Source organism: Podarcis erhardii (assembly GCF_964252035.2).
Source record: "Podarcis erhardii genome assembly, chromosome: 7".
NCBI classification, from domain to species: Eukaryota; Metazoa; Chordata; class Lepidosauria; order Squamata; family Lacertidae; genus Podarcis; species Podarcis erhardii.
Window position 1 is genome coordinate 50,458,950 of NC_138511.1, and position 18,717 is coordinate 50,477,666.

General features: G+C 38.8%; 1 protein-coding gene across 1 annotated transcript in view; it reads left to right on the forward strand.

The window, feature by feature from the left end:
* The window catches only part of WWOX (WW domain containing oxidoreductase), a 564,719-nt gene that overhangs the window by 111,337 nt on the left and 434,665 nt on the right, over nucleotides 1-18,717 (forward strand). Inside the window, exons 6-7 of the mRNA XM_081871960.1 lie at nucleotides 8,899-8,987; nucleotides 15,240-15,425. Coding sequence (XP_081728086.1) covers nucleotides 8,899-8,987; nucleotides 15,240-15,425 — 275 coding nt within the window. The remainder of the gene's footprint in view (nucleotides 1-8,898; nucleotides 8,988-15,239; nucleotides 15,426-18,717) is intronic.

The following is an 18,717-nucleotide window of genomic DNA, read 5'->3' on the forward strand; positions in this document are numbered from 1 at the left end:
CCAGACCTTTGGACAGCTGCCTAGAGGCTATAAGTGTGTGTATCTGGAGCACCATGGAAGTTGCTTTGTTTCACCAATAAGAGTCAGCTATCAGACACTTGTATTCCTTATCTGGGATGGTTCATGACAGATTATAATGTCTCAATTGTTGTTGTTGTTGTTGTTTATTCGTTTAGTCGTGTCCGACTCTTCGTGACCCCATGGACCAGAGCACACCAGGCACTCCTGTCTTCCACTGCTTCCCACAGTTTGGTCAAACTCATGTTGGTAGCTTCAAGAACACTGTCCAACCATCTTGTCCTCTGTCATCCCCTTCTCCTTGTGCCCTCAATCTTTCAAAAACATCAGGGTCTTTTCCAGGGAGTCTTCTCTTCTCATGAGGTGGCGAAAGTATTGGAGCCTCAACTTCACGATCTGTCCTTCCAGTGAGCACTCAGCGCTGATTTCCTTAAGAATGGATAGGTTTGATCTTCTTGCAGTCCATGGGACTCTCAAGAGTCTCCTCCAGCACCATAATTCAAAAGCATCAATTCTTCGGCGATCAGCCTTCTTTATGGTCAAGCTCTCACTTCCACAATGCATAATTCTACACAATTGTTTGAATAAAGAATTCACCTGTTTCTCTTTTCTGCACATTCCTCATGGCTGTACTGTTGTGAAATCATTCCATGCTCCAAGAACAGTGTGTTGAACCTGGAACAATAGAATGCTTCCTCCCAGAAACTCTTAGTTTGCTGTTTGCACTTGTACTGTGGAACTTATTATTCTTTGTGGTGTTGCTAGCTTTTGTTTTGTGAATTACACATCTTCCAAGTGTATCCTCTGAACCAAATTACACACTGAAAGAATAAAGAATGAATAGAATTTTCAGAATACATAACAGTTGATTGCCAAAAGCCACTTCCCTTAAATCTAGAACCACTCGTGATCTATAATCATTGGAATTTATGACATCAGATTCCACCTAAAGTCGCTATTGAACTGTAGTGCAATTGTACTTAAAGCTGAGGAAACATGCATAAGATCTAGCTTCATGTTTGTCTTATGTTTGATAACATAAATGCAGTAGCAAACTACTAAAAAGCTGCTGCACACTTCGAAATGTGGTCTTGGACATGCACCTCTACCACATGCTGAAAACGCCTCCATAGGCATGGAGGTCATTATCCAAAAAGTACATAATGTCTAAGGAGACTTAGATCTTACATTTCCCAAGCGCCTCTCTACCCATGCTACATGATAAACATATTTTGAGCATGGGGGCTGTTAAAGGAGCAGGGAACAGAAAATCCTGTCGAGTGTGCTTAAGCCTCTGGGCACACCTAACTAGTTGCTCCAGATCCCTGCTGCCTTCAGAAACAAGTATTTGTCCAAGACATAAAATGGATCATCTGTTCTTATGTTTTAAGGGTAGGCTCTTTAGGCAAAGGAATGGCACCCTTCTTTCCTTTTAAAGTGCAGTTAATCATGTCCTTGAAACATTGGCTAATTTCCTTCTCACTCAGTCAAGTCCCAGTAAAGATGTTAGGAACATAACTAACAAAAATGCCCACGAAGCTGTTGTTTTAAAGACATGCACTACTTTAAAGCCCTAGATGCAAAATGTGAAATGTCTTTTATGAAAATAGCTGAGGCAGAAAGAAACAGAAGAAAAACGAGTGTAAAATTATTCCATCTACTAGGGCTTCTAATGGTCCTCCATAAGTTATCTCAAATGCTGTAAAGGAACCTATTCTGAAAACAGACAACATATCTTCAGTTGGCCTTAAAGCTTTGCACCATGTGATTCATTTGTCCCATTCAGCTGGCTGAAAGGTAATCTCATAGCATTCAAAATACATGCATGACTTTATAAAGCCTGCCTAACATAAATACTCAAGTGCATGCATTAGGGACTGTAATATTTACAGCCTGAAACTGAAATAAAAGCATTTCCTTGTTTTCATCCATCTTGCATGAAGATCATCATTACCACCTATTGCTGGACATTGTTGACTGTCATAACCAATGCATCAAAGCTGCCATGCTTTATTCTAATGGCATACTCTGGTCTGGATTTAATTTGTCTGTGCTTCCTAGTCTTTTAGGCAAGTGTCAGTTCAGCTTTGATTCTTATGGATTTACATACTGTAGACGTGGGAGAAGGTATTCTGTGCACAGTTCTTTTTGGCTTCACTGCCCCTTCTGCAATGTTTTATTCCATTTTTAAATAGAGGGTGTATGTGTGGGGGGGGGGCAGAGAGAAAGACAGAAACAGGGGAAAAAAGACAAAAAAGAAAAGTAAAAGTAAATCATCCCTCCTTTGCCCCTGCCCTTCCTTGGTTAACCCAGCAAGCTCTGTGTATGTCACCTCAAAGTACTTATTCACATACAGTATGCCCAAGCGTGTCAGATGGGTGAAAGTCATGTTCCTTTATAAGGGCTTAAAGCCTGAACAAATAGAATAAAATTTGGCTGATGCATTCTCATTTCTTCTTCATGAGCCATTTCTTCTATGAATGGCAGAGTACAATTTTGGGCAGACAGTTCATCATCGCGTCTCCCATCAGAGTTCTCCAGTTCTTGAGAATCAGTAATCTGGCCACCACAATTAGGTATACAGTTAAGTGTTTCTTGGCCTTTTGGCTAAGATCAAGTGTAGCGAGTTAAGTGTTTATAAGGTGATTTGTCAGAATTGGAGTAAAAAATATATATAGAAAGCAGAGCAAATTTGGTGTTGGGTGGGAGTTTATATTTAGTTATTAATGGTTCTTTGGCCAGGGCAGAAAGCTAGTGAAAAAGTGGACAACAGGAGTTAGTGCCCTGGCCAATGGGAATAAAGCCCTGGCCAATGGGAATAAAGTCAGAGCTTTGACCGTTACCCTCTTCATTTGCTTAACTGGTATGATATAGATTTGTATAAGGCAGATAAAAGGGACTTTCACATGAAATTTTGAAAGTGTTGAAGTTTAAGAAGTCCAATATAAATGATCAAAATACTTGGCAGCATCAAGCAAAAGAATTCTGTGGCCATGGGTTGTATGTGAGCCCAGTGGGTGACATTTATAAGCTGCCAAGTAGGTGTGGCTGTCAACTGTTGACAAATGAAACCTGTTTGATGGTTATGAATATAACATGGCCAGTTGTGAAAACATATCTTCAAAGATTTTTGAAAATGTTTTACATCTGTGTTCATCAAAGAAATCGGGATTCCAATCGTTAAATGGCTTAGGAATGACTATAATATTAGACAGCCTCCAAGGTTTTCCACCCAAGGACTTGGCCATCCAAGCATATTTGGAAATGTTTTTATTCAAAAGGGAACCAATTGGGATTGGAACATTTTTGTAGCATATGGACATTTTTTATGGTTTTTAAATGCTTAATAATTTCTTAATCTCTTTTGCAATCTTTTAGTTGTAAACACATTTTATCCCTCACAATTTGTTTGTCTGTATAAAAATATGTATTGTTCTTTCAGGCAACTGTTTTCCAAGTGTAGGTGACTGAAATTTTCTTTAATAAACTGGAGTACATTTTATCTTGTTCTCAACCCTCAAAAGGTGAAATGTTTTGAGTGCTATACTACTTAAGGATATGTTTATGGTGAGAAACACTGTGTTTGTGTGTATGTGGGAGATAATAGCTGATTGATAGATAGATAGTTACAGATAGTTATAGATAGATATAGATAGATGATAGATAGATAGATAGATAGATAGATAGATAGATAGAGATATATACAGTATTAGTATAGCAATGGAGACTATAATTATGCAGTAAATTAGCTAATGTCCACTCTGGCGCCTTTTAAAGTACATCTTACATTTCTCCCCTCTCTGCAGCACTTATATAAGTTATAGGGACTACAGCATATTTATTAAGAGTCTTCAATTGTGTATAAAACTAGAGCAGACACAAGTAATGGTATTTGCTGAAGGATTCTTTATCATCTATTATTTATTTCATCTCTTTTATATGCCATTATAATAAATATTATGACAGAGAAAGCTTTTATGCTTCAACTTATTGTAGTTCTCTTCACTTCCTTGCAGTCCTTCAGGAAAATGTAACCACACTTTACCTATATTTAATGTAAATCATCACTTGCATTAGAATGAAAAATCCCCTATTGGAAAAAGGCTCCTTCTTCAGCGTGGAGACATAAATGCACCATCATGTTTACTGCCAAACTACTGTACCATGCAGTGTTCATTTTTAAACAGTTTTAAGCTGTAAAGTGAGCACATCACATATCATGAAAATGCTAGCTTTCTGAGTGTTTTCACTTTCTGGTTAAACTTCTGGCTTGATAAGCATTTTTCTAAGTGTGAGTGTAAAATATTGTCAATTATGTTCTAAGAGGTTTTAATAGATTTGCTCTATGTAACATGAAACATTTTCAGAATTAAATAAGAGTGTTATCTACTGCAGTTTTTCCTCAGGAGAAAGCACACACACAAAGTTTTATATTGGAGGTGGGGCAGATAGAAATTTGGATATTATGAAGCATATGGTTTATATCCCTTTATTTTTCATGGAATGTTTCAAGATACATAATTGTAATTCATAACTTCTAAATAAAGGAGATAAATAACAATAACTAGAAGCATCTGACTCAAGGTCATGAGAAAATGAAGTTAATATTTAAAACAACAGTAACAAAAACTTCCTAGCCCTCCTAGGTATGAAGAGAAGCTTGTAAATACGAAGCACGTGTTAACAATGGTCAGGTTAAAAATCCAGACATGATAATTTAACTTTTTTTCTTTTTCTTTTTTACAACCTATAGGTCTGCAGTTATTCTATGTGTTTCTCCCTTGATAATTTCTCTGTGTTCAGGGTTTGCACTTCTATGGCATAATTTGTCTGGAACACTCAGAAACATCACAACCACCATCATCATTACTTGTGACCTTATAAAGTCTGCTCCTTAAGCTGCTGAAGAAATACCTCTACTGATTCTTACTGCTCTCGATAACCTGTGGCCTGATAAGTCTAAAAAGCTGCAGAAGCACAGTACAAATGAGTTTAACAGTTGGAAATAAAGGGACATTGTTTATCCTGGCAGTGAATGTATTGTTACAGGATGTTTCAGTTCACTGGCAGAACTGACTAGAAACCCATATTCATAGCTTGTATTTATCATCTGTATATCACAATTGTCCATTAATTGTATTTCAATATTTTTATTCTACCCCCAAGTGCAGCTTAGTTATTCCAGCAGATTTCTCCCTGTGAAGGAATAGTTGGCATTGGAACCCTCCCCCTCACATTTCTAATATTACAGGTGCTTCCTTTTTGTTTTTGGAGCCAGTAGCAGAAACCTGCAACCTGACACCAAGAGCAAAGGCATTACCTGAGTAATAGTGTGTGGACTTGAATCACTGTTCCCAAGAGCATAGTAACTAACAGCTTGTGGTTTAGTCTGTTGAACTACTTGATGTTTTTTGACCCCTTGCTGTCCTTGTGTTTGTAGCACTATTTTTTATTTTCCCCTTGGAGATGAGAACAGAGCATTATAGTGAGAGAGAGACAGAGAGAAAGAGAGGAGATAACCTCTGTTGCAAAGGAAAGTTGGCAAGAAAAAAGAAACCCATTGGTGGTCAATATTTTGTCTTGTATTTTCATTTTAGACAAGACCGGCTTCTGACTGGTGGTGATAGCTAACCCTGAGCAGGCATTCTATGTTTTTTTGAAATATACCAGAGTGGAGAGTAACCAGACTTGCGACTTCTGGGTTGGTGCCTCCGGCAATGGCGGAGTTCCTCCGATCGGGAGGAATTTGCTCCGTGGAAATCAGGGTCTGACCGCCACGGCGAAGGCGGAGACCCACTAAAATCACAGGCGGGAGAAGCTTGTGAAAGTGGGATTTGGCTGGCACCCTTTGCGTCTCCCCTGCTCACGGGGAAACCCAGTTTTGGGGATCCGGAGCGACGTGGGGTGAGTGGCGCGGTGCTTCGAATTGACTACTTTTTTCACGGAGTGAAGCCGCATTGCTGTTGCCGGAAAGCGCTGACTTTTTCCTGTGGACAATTTGACTTTAAACAACTACCCGTGAGTAGAACGGAAAATTGGATTTACAAAAGTATTAATTTGGTACCGAAACGGGAAGGTTTCAAACAGGAAGTCCGCCTTCCCCTTTTGTAAATAGATTGAAGCAAAGAAGCTGCAAGCTAAGGTCTTGGAAAGCCTTATGTAAAGGATTAAACTTCCATCGATTAAAATAATTAACCCCCCCTTGGAAGCAGGAGAAGAGGGGGGAAATTTTGGATCATGTAAGCCTGCAGGAGAGAGTGATAAAAATTAAATTACCACTGCTCTGAACCTGGAAACGGGCTGCCAGTAGATTGAAGTTTTGGGAGAGTTCATTGACTGTGAATAAAACATGTTGACAGTTAGTTAAATAAGAGAAATATATTGTTTCCATTGTCCTCTTCTGCGTTTAAAAAGGAGGAAAAGTAACTGAAAATTGAAACTAACTTTACTTTTTGAACTGTGCTTGAAAGGATTGATACAAGTGGAGACTGTTTCCCTCTAGAGGGAGCTTTGGAAACTGTTACAAGAGTGGAGCTGGGGAATCTCCAGCTGCAGGATAAGAACTGTGAGAATCAGGGATTGACCTTGGACCATTTAGGGATTGACCTTGGACCTTAGTGAATGCATTTTGTAAGATAAGCTATTTGTTGGAACAGCTTCATAAGAAGACCGATGTTATGACTACTAAAATTGATAACTTGGGACAAAAAGCGATTAATCTGGGACAAAAAGTGAGCACCAATACAGAAATTATTCAGGATTTGGTACAGGAACAAATTGTGGAGAAGGAGAAGGAGAAAGTTGTTGTTGTCGAACCTAAAGTAATACAAGTGGGAGCCTCAGCCTTACAAAGGCAAATTGAGGACTATAAGTTGAGGCCTTTTATGATTGAAGCTAGAAAAAGTCAGATTTTGAGGATCGGAGCCCGGCCTGGACTGGAGAAGGAAAGCTGGAAAGATCCCTCCATGCAGGGATTAACTGATTTTTGGGACATGGACTTGGGTCAGGAGGAGACTGGAGTTCTGGGGGCCTTTGGATTTGGAGGAATCTTGAAACATGTCCTGAAATACTTTATGAATCTTAGCTTTAACTATGGAAATCTGGCTGACCTGTCGAGAAGGAATAAAAATATTGTTAGGCCAGAGTTTCCCCGAGATCTGCTCTATAGCATCAAAGAATATGAAGAAGACCTGCAGAAGGGACTTGGAAAAGAGTTAAGAGCCTCGGACATAAGATCTCCAGGTTGATGGACTGTATGGAGTTGACGGAAGTGACTGGCAGAGTCCGAGACCGGGGAAAGGAGATGGTGGAAGAGGATTGGAAAATTTAAAGTCTGTATATAGAAATACTGTAAAATTAATGAGTGATAGAAAAATGTTGGAATGAAATTTTATGGCCTTAGTAGAAATATTATAAGGAGTTAAGCTTAAATATGTATATTAGTTTTAATGGAAATAAGATTAAAAATATGTTAAGACATTTATATGACAGAAAATAGAGAAAGATGGAAAGGAATTGCTGAAACAATTAATAGAAGTGGAATACAAAAAGGGAGGTGAGAGGAGGTCGATGAAACAAGGGAATGAAAGATAGAGTATGGAAAAGGTATGATGTATGCTTTTAAATTGTTCTTGTTTTGTTTTGTTTATTGTGTTTAGTTTAATGTGTTAAGGTTGTGTTTTGTATTGTTTATATATTGTATTGTATTGTTTTTTCTCTTTCTTGTTTTCTTTCTCTTGTCTTTTTTCTTTTCTTTTCTTTCTTTTTTGTAAGCTTTAAAAGTAATAAATATTATTTTTTTTAAAAAAGAGAGTAACCAGACTTGCTTCTTCTACCCACTTTGCAATAAGAGTTACTGAGACAATACAAAAAAATTATTTATGTATGCAACCACTGTCACTCAAGTGATTTTCCCCCAAGGATGGAAAGAAGAAAAAGTCCCAACTAAAGAAGAATGGCGACAGAGTACTCAGAAATGGCAAAACTTACTGGAAGAATAAGAAATCAAGATTATATACTCTTTGATGTAGAATGTAAACATTTTGTAAATCTATGTTTAGCCTCATTGAGGGGCAGTATTTCAATATGAGTAGGAAAATGACATTGCCCCTAAACATTTTTTTTTAGAAAAAAAGCACTGGGGATGCCTCTGCAGATGCAACCATGAACACTACAATGGATAATCCCATAATTCCCCAAAGAAAGGCCTCTGGTTTCTTGATAAAAGTTATCATAAACATTTTTTCCTATTCATTATATATCTTCTCCCAATTTTTATATCATCTCCTTTTTACCATTCTAGAGTATCTGTATAGACCCTTCATAAGGATTGATTTAAGGCTGCTTGTAAGTTCTGTTACCTTATGCACAAATACTGTGATTAGTGTAGTCCATGCATTTTGGTTTCTAGTGTGAATTTGTTAATTACTTGGGGGAAAAAATCAAAATGATAAATATTAATAAAACCACTTGTTCTATTTATTTTGTGGTTCATTGGACTAAGAAGACTGAAGGACTCCTTTAGTCATCTAGCACACATCTGCCAAATTGTAAGGGGAGGTCAGCTGTACATATCACACGATATACCCCTGCTTCACAAATCAAGTTTTTTTCCAGGAGGTTTTGCCCTGGTTCTCTAACCTCAGAATATCAGCAACTTCTGAGAACAATCCGTCTGTCTTTAAAAGTGCTACAAATTGAGAACATAGCATTTGGCACTGTTTTCTATGCTTTCCAGGTTGATTTATGTCCATTGCAGGGTTCTAATGTTGAACAAGGGAATTTAAATGTGTAACTGTAAAGCTGTTTGGTGTAACATGATATTGTGATACAAACAAGTTGATGTTGTTTATCTTTTTCCTTCATGTTCTCTCATTTTAGCACAAAGCCAAAGTAGAAGCAATAACCTTAGACCTTGCATCTCTTCATAGTGTACAGGAGTTTGTTGAAGCATTCAAATCCAAGCATGTGTAAGTACTCAGGGAGAGGGTTTTGTATCATAATTACTAATACTACATCAATTAGTACAATACTAATTACTAATACTACTAGAAATAAATTTATCAGCTGAGCATAATCACTGTAAACAGAGAAACAACAATAGTTATGTACAGCTTTTTGCATGCAAACATCCACATTTCTATAAAGTTTTAGTGTGACTTAGGGGATAACTATAGATAACATGTAAACTTTGTAATTGAGCTCTTGTATCTTAAAAGAAAAGCAGTGTCCAGGCAGGGATTTTTTGTGGCTAAAGGGCATTGTTTTTACACGCTGTATTTCTTGGCTACAGTTGGAATTTGAACCCTAGACATGGGAAAATCCACTTGCTTTTTCACACTGGCTGAATGACAATTTGTAGTGGTATGTAGGAATGGTATGTAGGAAAGGGATAAGCACTGCCTCTCTCTTGCCACCCTCTCTTGCCACCCTCCCCTTATTGTACTTTGCATGATCCCCAGATGCTTGAGACATAATGCATATGAAGGCTTCTCAGATCAGATGTGAAGTAATGATAAATAGGTCGTGGCTGGCAGGAGTGGGGCTCCCCTCTGGGGAGCTTCCCCTCTGGGAAGTCTTATAGTTCCCATCATGCTGCTGATGACACCTAGCCCTACAGGACTTTTTAGCCCCATTTCTGAGGCTGTGACTTTGCTAGAGACTCCAGTACAGGGACAGAAATTGTGGATTATTCAAAAGGAGCAGAACCAATTTATGACCACACCATTATGAAAAATAATTAACCCTGTAACCTGTCAAAAATTGACTCCATGCAGCAATCTAAATTTTGTTCTTCCAAATTGCAGGTACAAATGGAAGAGACCATTTTTATTTCATTGTACAATCAGTTCAATCTGTTTTAAGCTATAGTCTCTTGTGCTAGCCTAAGCAAGTCGGCCCTATGTTAGTTCTACTCAGAGTGAACCCTTTGAAATGAATTGGCATGATTAACTTATTGCATCCATTTCAACGAGTCTGCTTTGAGGTACTATAGGCTCAGTGAATATGGCAGCTTCCTCCCTGATGAGATGTCCAGACCCATAGATCTCACAAATAGGCTGATTGCCTTTCAGTCTGTTAATGAAGCCTCAACACATCTTTGGAATATCTTTGAAAAAGAAATTCTCATTTGCACTGTGAGGTATTTGAAGATCTTTACTTGACACTGGCAATTGGGCTGGCTTTTACTTTTTGGTCATTTTTAGCTAAATGAAGCCACCTCGGTGAGCGTATGAATTTGTTTAAATGCATGAAACATTGAACTAGATGAACCAATACCCTGACTTGATATAAGGAACCTCTCTCTGTTCTATACCCCACGCCCATCCGTTCCGTCCCTCCTCTGCACTCTGCATTCCTTGTTGCCTGGGCATGCTCAGTCCTCATTGGATTCCCCATACATGCTGATACCTTGTTTTTGCATGACTCTGTTTGGCTGCTATAGACAATTACCATGTGAGATTGCTGTTAGAGGAAGTGATAAGCTAAATGAAACCAGCATGTTCTTCAGATATAGTACATATGCTACTGAACACGAATTCCTGGGACCAACGGTGGGGGAGGACTGTTCCCTTCATGCCTTGTTGACTGCCTTAGAGCATTTACTTAGAAACAAGATGATGGACTCAATTGACCTTTGGCCTGTGATTCAGTAGGGCATGTGCTCATTTTTTTTGTGTCTTTAAATTAGGCTGCATAATCACTGTTAAGAGACCTATCAATTAAGGCTCCTTTTCTTTTCCCAAAGACTGGAGCAGACAAATAAAATATTCTTTGTATTTTGAAACTCCATAAAGGTGGACATGATCTGCCTTGAAAAGAGGGACATGGCTTTCAAGAGACATTTGCTTTGATGTTTTTGCACAAGATCTAACCAGCCATACGGGGCATGTTGAGTAGATAAGCATGTAAAATATTTATGATTTAATATGTATAGTTAAAATATCTTTTGCTGCAAATAAAGTAGTAAGCATTTTGCAGTTTTTATAGCTTAATGGTTAATGAGAGAATTTTTAAAGGGTATGTGTGCACAGTATTTTAATTAAAATTTTAATTTAAAATAATAAAGCCATGAAGAATATTACAAAGGGCAATAGCAATCAATATAATGACCTAAAATTTTAAACAAAATACATTGATTAAAAGCACTCCACAGGAATAAATAAATAAATAAGAATGTGGCAAGTGTATGTGATTGTTTTGACACTTTCTAATAGACCTGAAATAAACCTTATCTCAGTCCTGAACTTTATAAACTAACATGTCACTATGAAATTGCTCTGTTTCATCATTAACTGCTTCCAAGGGAATTTAACATTTTGGAATGCAACCAGTTAGGCTGTGTATACAACTCATAGCTTCCTTTATAGATGTTATTAAAATAAGTATGTTAAAAAGGAGGTGCTGATAGTGCAGGTAACCAACATGGGAAATAAGATTAAAAACAAACAATCTAAGAAGTTTAAAATGCCAGCTTTCCGTCTTCCTCCGAACACGTTGTGATACCATTTAAATAATGTAAATATTTGTATAAATCTGTTTAAAAAGAACACCAAAATAGTACTAGATTAAGCACTTATTAGGACCAAGCTCATAAAAATGTTTCATTATGTTCCATGTGGAGTGAGCAAGTGGACTCTCAGGCCTCTCATGTACAATATTGGGGATAATAATGCTGACAACTTGCAGAATTACGGGGAGACAATGCCTGTAGAGTGCTTTGAACACTCTTAAGCTCTGCAAATGTTAGGTATGCAGTAAGTAGTTACACACACTGACACACTAACCCAGAGCTTCCAAACTTTTCATGTTGGTGACATGCATCATTTCACAGCACAGTAATTCAACTTTACTAGCAAATCAGAGATCTACAACCTCTCCTGGACAATGACAGTTCTCTTTCTCAAGCTCTGGGAGGAAGACCTTTCATTGCCTCCAGACAGCCCCCCAATCTTAAACAACTCCTAACCCACAATAATACTATAACCAGACTTAACACGGACACTGGCACCAGAGCCTGCAATAAACCCAGATGCCAACTTTGCTGCCACATACACCCGGACAACACCATTACTGGCCCCAACAACATCACACATACCATCTCGGGACTATTTAATTGCTCATCGTCTAACATTGTGTATGCCATAAAATGCCAACAGTGTCCTTCAGCTCTCTATATTGGACAAACAGGCCAGACCTTACGCCAAAGAATAAATGGACATAAATCCGACATCAGGAACCACAAGACAGAAAAACCAGTAGGAGAACACTTCAATCTCCCAGGACATTCTATACAAGATCTCAAAGTAGCTGTTCTATTACAAAGGAATTTCAGAAATAGACTGGAAAGAGAAGCTGCTGAATTGCAACTTATCACCAAACTTAAAACTATGGAGAGACCTGGTTTGAATAAAGACATTGGATTCTTATCTCATTATACATGACAAAGCCATTTTTCACCTTCTCACCCCTTGCTTTTTCCTGTTAGACCTATTGCAGTCGTTAAGAGTCGTCAACAGGCTCATCGCAGCTATCTGCCAATCACCCATTCCCACCACCCTTCTGAGTAATACCCCTCCCCACCTTCTCACTATATAGAAAGGTCCGGTGACTTCTGTTTCAGTGTATCTGAAGAAGTGTGCATGCACACGAAAGCTCATACCTAGAACTAACTCAGTTGGTCTTTAAGGTGCTACTGGAAGGAATTTTTTTATTTTGTTTTAGCAAACCGGAGGTTAAACTAACCGCTTTCTAGCCCTGGGAGGAGTGTGTGGAGCGTTCGTGCGATACACTAACATGTTGCAACACACAGTTTGGAAAGCTCTGCAACCCAATTCTTGGGAGAATTCTTATCAGTCCTCATATGTAACCATAACAGGCTTTTGGAGGGGAAATCCAAGGTTTGTGGAATGATAACAATATCAGCAAAAAGTAACGACAAAACTAAGGGTGGGGCATCAACCCCAAAACAGCCCAATGTGGACTGTGTATGCTCAGTAGAAACATAATGCTAACTATGTTTTTAGGGAGGAGGGGACATAAAACTAGAAAGTGTTCGTGGCATGGAGTACTCTGCAGAAGGGTATGACTGACAGGCCAGAACCTTGAACAGGAGCACCCAATACCCCAACATTTTGTTGCAGATCCCACTTATTGTTGTGTGTTGCAAAATTTTATAAGGGACTGAGTTACATAGCCAGCACTCCACCCTGATTGTTTCAATTCTTTGTTGTGTTTGTTAGTTAGAAAATAAGGAACTTCAATAAGGAACTTCAATAAGGAACTTCAACTTTCTCCATTTTAAAGAGATCCTACATGGGCCTATCCAATGTGTTTCTTGTTTAGAAGACCAATTCCTTTCACATGTACTCCATTGGTGTGGGAGCTGCTTCCTTTCCACACAGTCCCACACTGCTGTATACACACTGGTGTGTAGGACCATTTCTATGGGCAGTTCTCTCTTGGATCTTAAACCCCTCCCAATGGTAAAGAGAAGTATAGCAGGTGGGTGGGAAAGAACCACATGACTGGAATATTTGCGGGCCTCCCAGCAATATGGGATCACACTTTGGGGGATCAGTGTGTGTGTTAAAGTCTTTGTCAAATTTGTGAATTTGGAGATTAGTGAACCTATTTCCAAATCAGGAAATAGGTTGTGCCTTCCATAAACAGGAATGCACATTGTCTGCAAATGGAGGAGACATGTGGTCTGAAAAAAGAACTGCTTCTCAAGTCAATAGGAGAAGTAAAAACTTGAAGGAAACATGCTCTGACACAGAAAAGTCACATTACTATTTCCTTTTACCTTTGGGCTTTTCATGATGTTATCATCACAGACGGCTTTTAATAATAATAATAATAATAATAATAATAATAATAATAATAATAATTTATTTGTACCCCGCCCATCTGGCTGGGTTTCCCCAGCCACTCTGGGCGGCTTCCAACAAAGACGAAAAGTACACTAAAATGTCACATATTAAAAACTTCCCTGAACAGGGCTGCCTTCAGATGTCTTCTGAATGTCAGGTAGTTGTTTATCGCTTTGACATCTGATGGGAGGGCGTTCCACAGGGCGGGCGCCACTACCGAGAAGGCCCTCTGCCTGGTTCCCTGTAACTTGGCCTCTCGCAGTGAGGGAACCGCCAGAAGGCCCTCGGAGCTGGACCTCAGTGTCCGAGCAGAACGATGGGGATACAGGATATTTTTCTATGGGTCATAACCCCAGGGTATGATGTACGTTAGTTGATGAAATCTAGATCATGAAATCCTCCTTAGCCACTCAAACCCATCCAGCCACAAAGGACCGCCTTGGTGCTATTCAGGTGCTGTATATACATAACAATCTACAGCACCTGAATAGCACCAAGGCGGTGCTTTACAATGAGATGCTTAGTGTTGCATGGTAGAGACAACCTCTGCTGTTTGTAACTGGACTTCTAAAATAGATAACTGTCCAGTAATGTATAATGCAATCCTATACATGTGTACTCAAAAGTAAGTTCTATTGAGTCCAGTGGGTTTTACTCCCTAGTAAATGTGTATAGTATTGCAGCCTAAGCATCCATTTGAGATGGCAGCTCCAAATTCCCTTGAGACTGAATCCACACAGGTAGCTGCTTAACAGACCTGATAGTGTCTGGCATAGCTCCACTGAATATAGGTGCATATAGGCAACATGTGAGTCCTTGTGGGTAGGGAATTTGTGTTACAATTTGACTATGACACTATAAATCTTCCCCTGCCCCCATTGCCTTACTTAGAAAACAAATGATTTTGGGTTGAAAAGTAGCCCAGTGCCTGTGTTTTACCAACATATGAAAACTATGTGACTTACCTACAAGGCAGCCTTTTTATTGTCAGAGTGAATTATGTTTTGAAAATGGAAACATTTCTTCACCAATAAAGGAATGTCTTTAATATGGATTCATTTATTTCAAGAAATCTTTACCTTGCCTTCTACATAGCATTCAGGGTGGTTTACAACAAAAGCTTTGCAAAAATAGCAAGGCAATTGTAGAACCCTGTTTTTAAAAAAGGAAAAGCAAAAGTTGAAACTATCCAAAAATCAAGGGCTATAGCTATTAAAAATATCAACCTGTAGGAGTAGGTCCCAACAAGATACTGGAAATGTCTTCACACATTCATCATTGTAATTAATTATACCATTTTCATACTTGATTGTGATTCTGGTGGTGATTATATATATGTTTTTTTAAAAGGTCTCTCCATGTGCTGATCTGCAATGCTGCTACTTTTTTGGCTCCTTGGCAACTGACTGAAGATGGTCTGGAGTCCACCTTCCAGGTTAATCACTTGGGACACTTCTATCTCATTAAGCTTCTTGAAGATGTCCTCCGTCGCTCAGTTCCTGCAAGAGTTGTGATGGTTTCCTCAGAATCACATAGGTGAGTTCTGACTCAGAACATGCTGTATGCCACTTAGAGATTTTTAAACTATTAAGTGATTTATGAAAGTCCTGAAGCATTTTCTTGGTGATCAAATGGAAAGTGAGTTCAGCTAGAAGTAACCATGCTGGGACATTCTTAATGTTTTAAATTTTTATTTATCATTCTGCACCCACACCCATTCCCAGCTCCAGGTCAGCAAGATAGATTGATGGCTCCCCCATTGTCAGTTTTTCTCTCCTATAATGCAAATGAGGGGCAATAATTAAAGCAAAAGTTTCCATTTTTCAAATAAGAACTTCAGTACATAAAAATTAAAACTAATGGAGTATCACATGAAATCAGTGTGTTAGAGGACTCGAAACTGATATGGTGGAATAGGATGCTGAATTTACACCTTAGTACTCAGATGCAGGGACGCGGGTGGCACTGTGGGTTAAACCACAGAGCCTAGGACCTGCCAAGCAGAAGGTCTTCGGTTCGAATCCCCGTGACGGGGTGAGCTCCTGTTGTTCAGTCCCAGCTCCTGCCCACCTAGCAGTTTGAAAGCACATCAACGTGCAAGTAGATAAATAGGTACTGCTCCGGCGGGTAGGTAAATGGCATTTCCGTGCACTGCTCTGGTTCACCAGAAGCAGCTTAGTCATGCTGGCCACATGACCCGGAAGCTGTATGCCGGCTCCCTCGGCCAATAAAGCAAGATGAGCGCCGCAACCCCAGAGTCGGTCACGACTGGACCTAATGGTCAGGGGTCCCTTTACCTTTACCTTACTCAGATGCAAGTCACTAGTCATCTGTGAAGTTCACTTAGTGTACTTGTTTCAGTCACTCCTAATTGTACCTCATAAGGTTCTTAAGATAAAATGGAGAATGGAAGAACCTTGGCTGAGATCCCAGGAGTCATGTGTCATGTTCTGAGCCCGCACTAGGATTTCTGGATGTGACTTCCTGCTGCTGCTCCGCATCCCCCACCTGGCTGGGAATCATCTCTGCTACAGCATGGGGAGGGATGCTTGTTACTTATGCTAAGGATTTTTTTTTTTAAAGGATCCTGTCCTATGTATGCTTTCAGGTCCTTGAAGGAAGACTGGAATACAAATCTAAATCTTGAGTAAAGGATCCAGCACTGAGACTGGATGTTACATTGAGATATGTCTCTCTTAATATTTGTAAAGTCCTTCTTTTTGAACAATATTAGTATGAATGCAGGTTTTCTGTGTTGTTTGAGCCATTGATTTTGGTAGGAGATGGAAAAATAATTGATTAAATCTGAATGGCATGACCTTTATTGATTTGTCATTCAGCAACTTCAGTGCCATACAAAGAAGAATGCACAGTTATTCTTACTGGAGAAACAATGCAATTAAGGTCTTAAAGATTGAATCCAATTTTCTTTCTGTTTTTTCTTTGTTTGAAAACAACAAAAAATAAGGAGTTGAATATAGGCATTAGCCATATCAATGTAATAATAGAAGTGATGTCTCCAGGACTTTTAATTTTGAAAGCAAGCCTCTTTGATTGAGATTTCAGTTTAAAATGTCACAGTTGCTCTTAGAAGTGCAATTTTCTACTGCTCCTAGAAGCCCAATTGACAGAAAAATATGGAAAATTTCATCTGATTTTAGCTGTATTTGTAGCAGTACATTGAATTGAGGAAATGTTTGTTAAAAAGGCAAAAACAAATAAAGATAAAATGTTTACTGTATACTCTGATACATTATTACAAAGCTAGTGCCACCCCCAACCCAGCTGTAAGAATATCTAACAGATTTAAAAAAACCTTTCTTCTGTTTTGTTAAAACAAAGTGCTATTGGCTAAGCACATTATGGGTATGGAGAGTATGTAAGTTGTCCCCTCCACCCTGTGGTATATTTTATTGACCTACTATGAAGCTTACTTTTTTAAAATCATGTTTCCCTAAAATGTAACCCCTGGGACCTGGCAAAGAGAGACCAGCCAAGGGTCAGGCTGAACCCCTTTATCACTTCCCAACATAAGGGCTTATGGTTTAAATGATACACTGCAGATAGATTTACTTTAACCATTTTAAATTTATGGCAGCTGAAATGAAAGGAAGCAATTGAAAATGTCCATAATAATCCTCCCTAGTGTTAAGACATGAAACATCTAGTAATTAGGTGGTAAAAAAAAAAATCTTGGATGGCCTTATCTTTGCAAATCACTCCAGGTTTGTGAAAGCTAGTAGCGGAGTCCCATTACAAGAGAGGGAGGCTACCGCAGGGCAGGCAGGTTTAGCACTAGAAATAAATCTGCCAATTCCAATCACTTGCCAGATGTGGAGGGCACAATGGGATATGTATAAATGAGCTGTTATTTAATGGGAGATTATGTTGAATTGTCAGCTGCTTGTTTCTCTGTGTATAACGCTGATCTCCAATAGTTTTTCAAATGACAACTTTGCTCTAGAGCTATTTCTTCTCTCCCTCTTCCTCCCTTGGTGTCATGCGCAGCTTAAATTCAAGTTTTTGCAAAGCTTTAAAGCTTGATGAAATAAAGGCCAACCCCCCCCCAAAAAAAAAACCAACCCAACATAAAGTTGGAACATTCATTGCGTAATTGAGCAAGATCAGCCAAGGTTTATGGAAACTTATTCCCCAATAAGTAAATGGTGTGATTCTAGACCTAACAACTAAAGCAACTAATTGCTTTTCCATTTGTAGGGGGCTTGTCATGCATTAAATCATACTTAAACATATAAAATAATCATTGAAAAGGGCTGCTAGTTTTACAGTGTTGAAATGCCAAAGGGAGCTTGTTAGCCACTACATCTTATTATGCGTATGTACTTTGCAATCTGTCTGAGAATGCCAGAGCCAGTTTTGGTTACTATTTTTCTCCCCCAATGCCTCAAGAGATGGCAACATTCCATTCTTCTTAGATGTAAAAAAAATATTTGAAGAATATCTTGGGGGGAGGAGCTGTTCTTTTTCTTCCTTTCAGATGTTGTATGAATGAATGTTGGTGTCAGGGGGTCAGAGATCATACACACAACTCCCACTCCACATATTTATTTGAATGTCCACATAAGGTCTAGCCACTCATAAGCTCTCTATGCCACCAGGAACACCAAAGAAGCAGGAGAGAGACCTATGGACTAAGCAGAACTTTAAATGAAAACCCCATACCTTATTCTAAAGTTTTAAAGGGGTTTGGGGTTGTAATTTCCACAACATCTAGAGTTTGAGATTCTGATGTTTTACAAAAGAAGCACCTGTCTTCTAAAATTAAGGGTGAGTGCCATAAGTGAAAATATTAAATAGTATGTTGTCA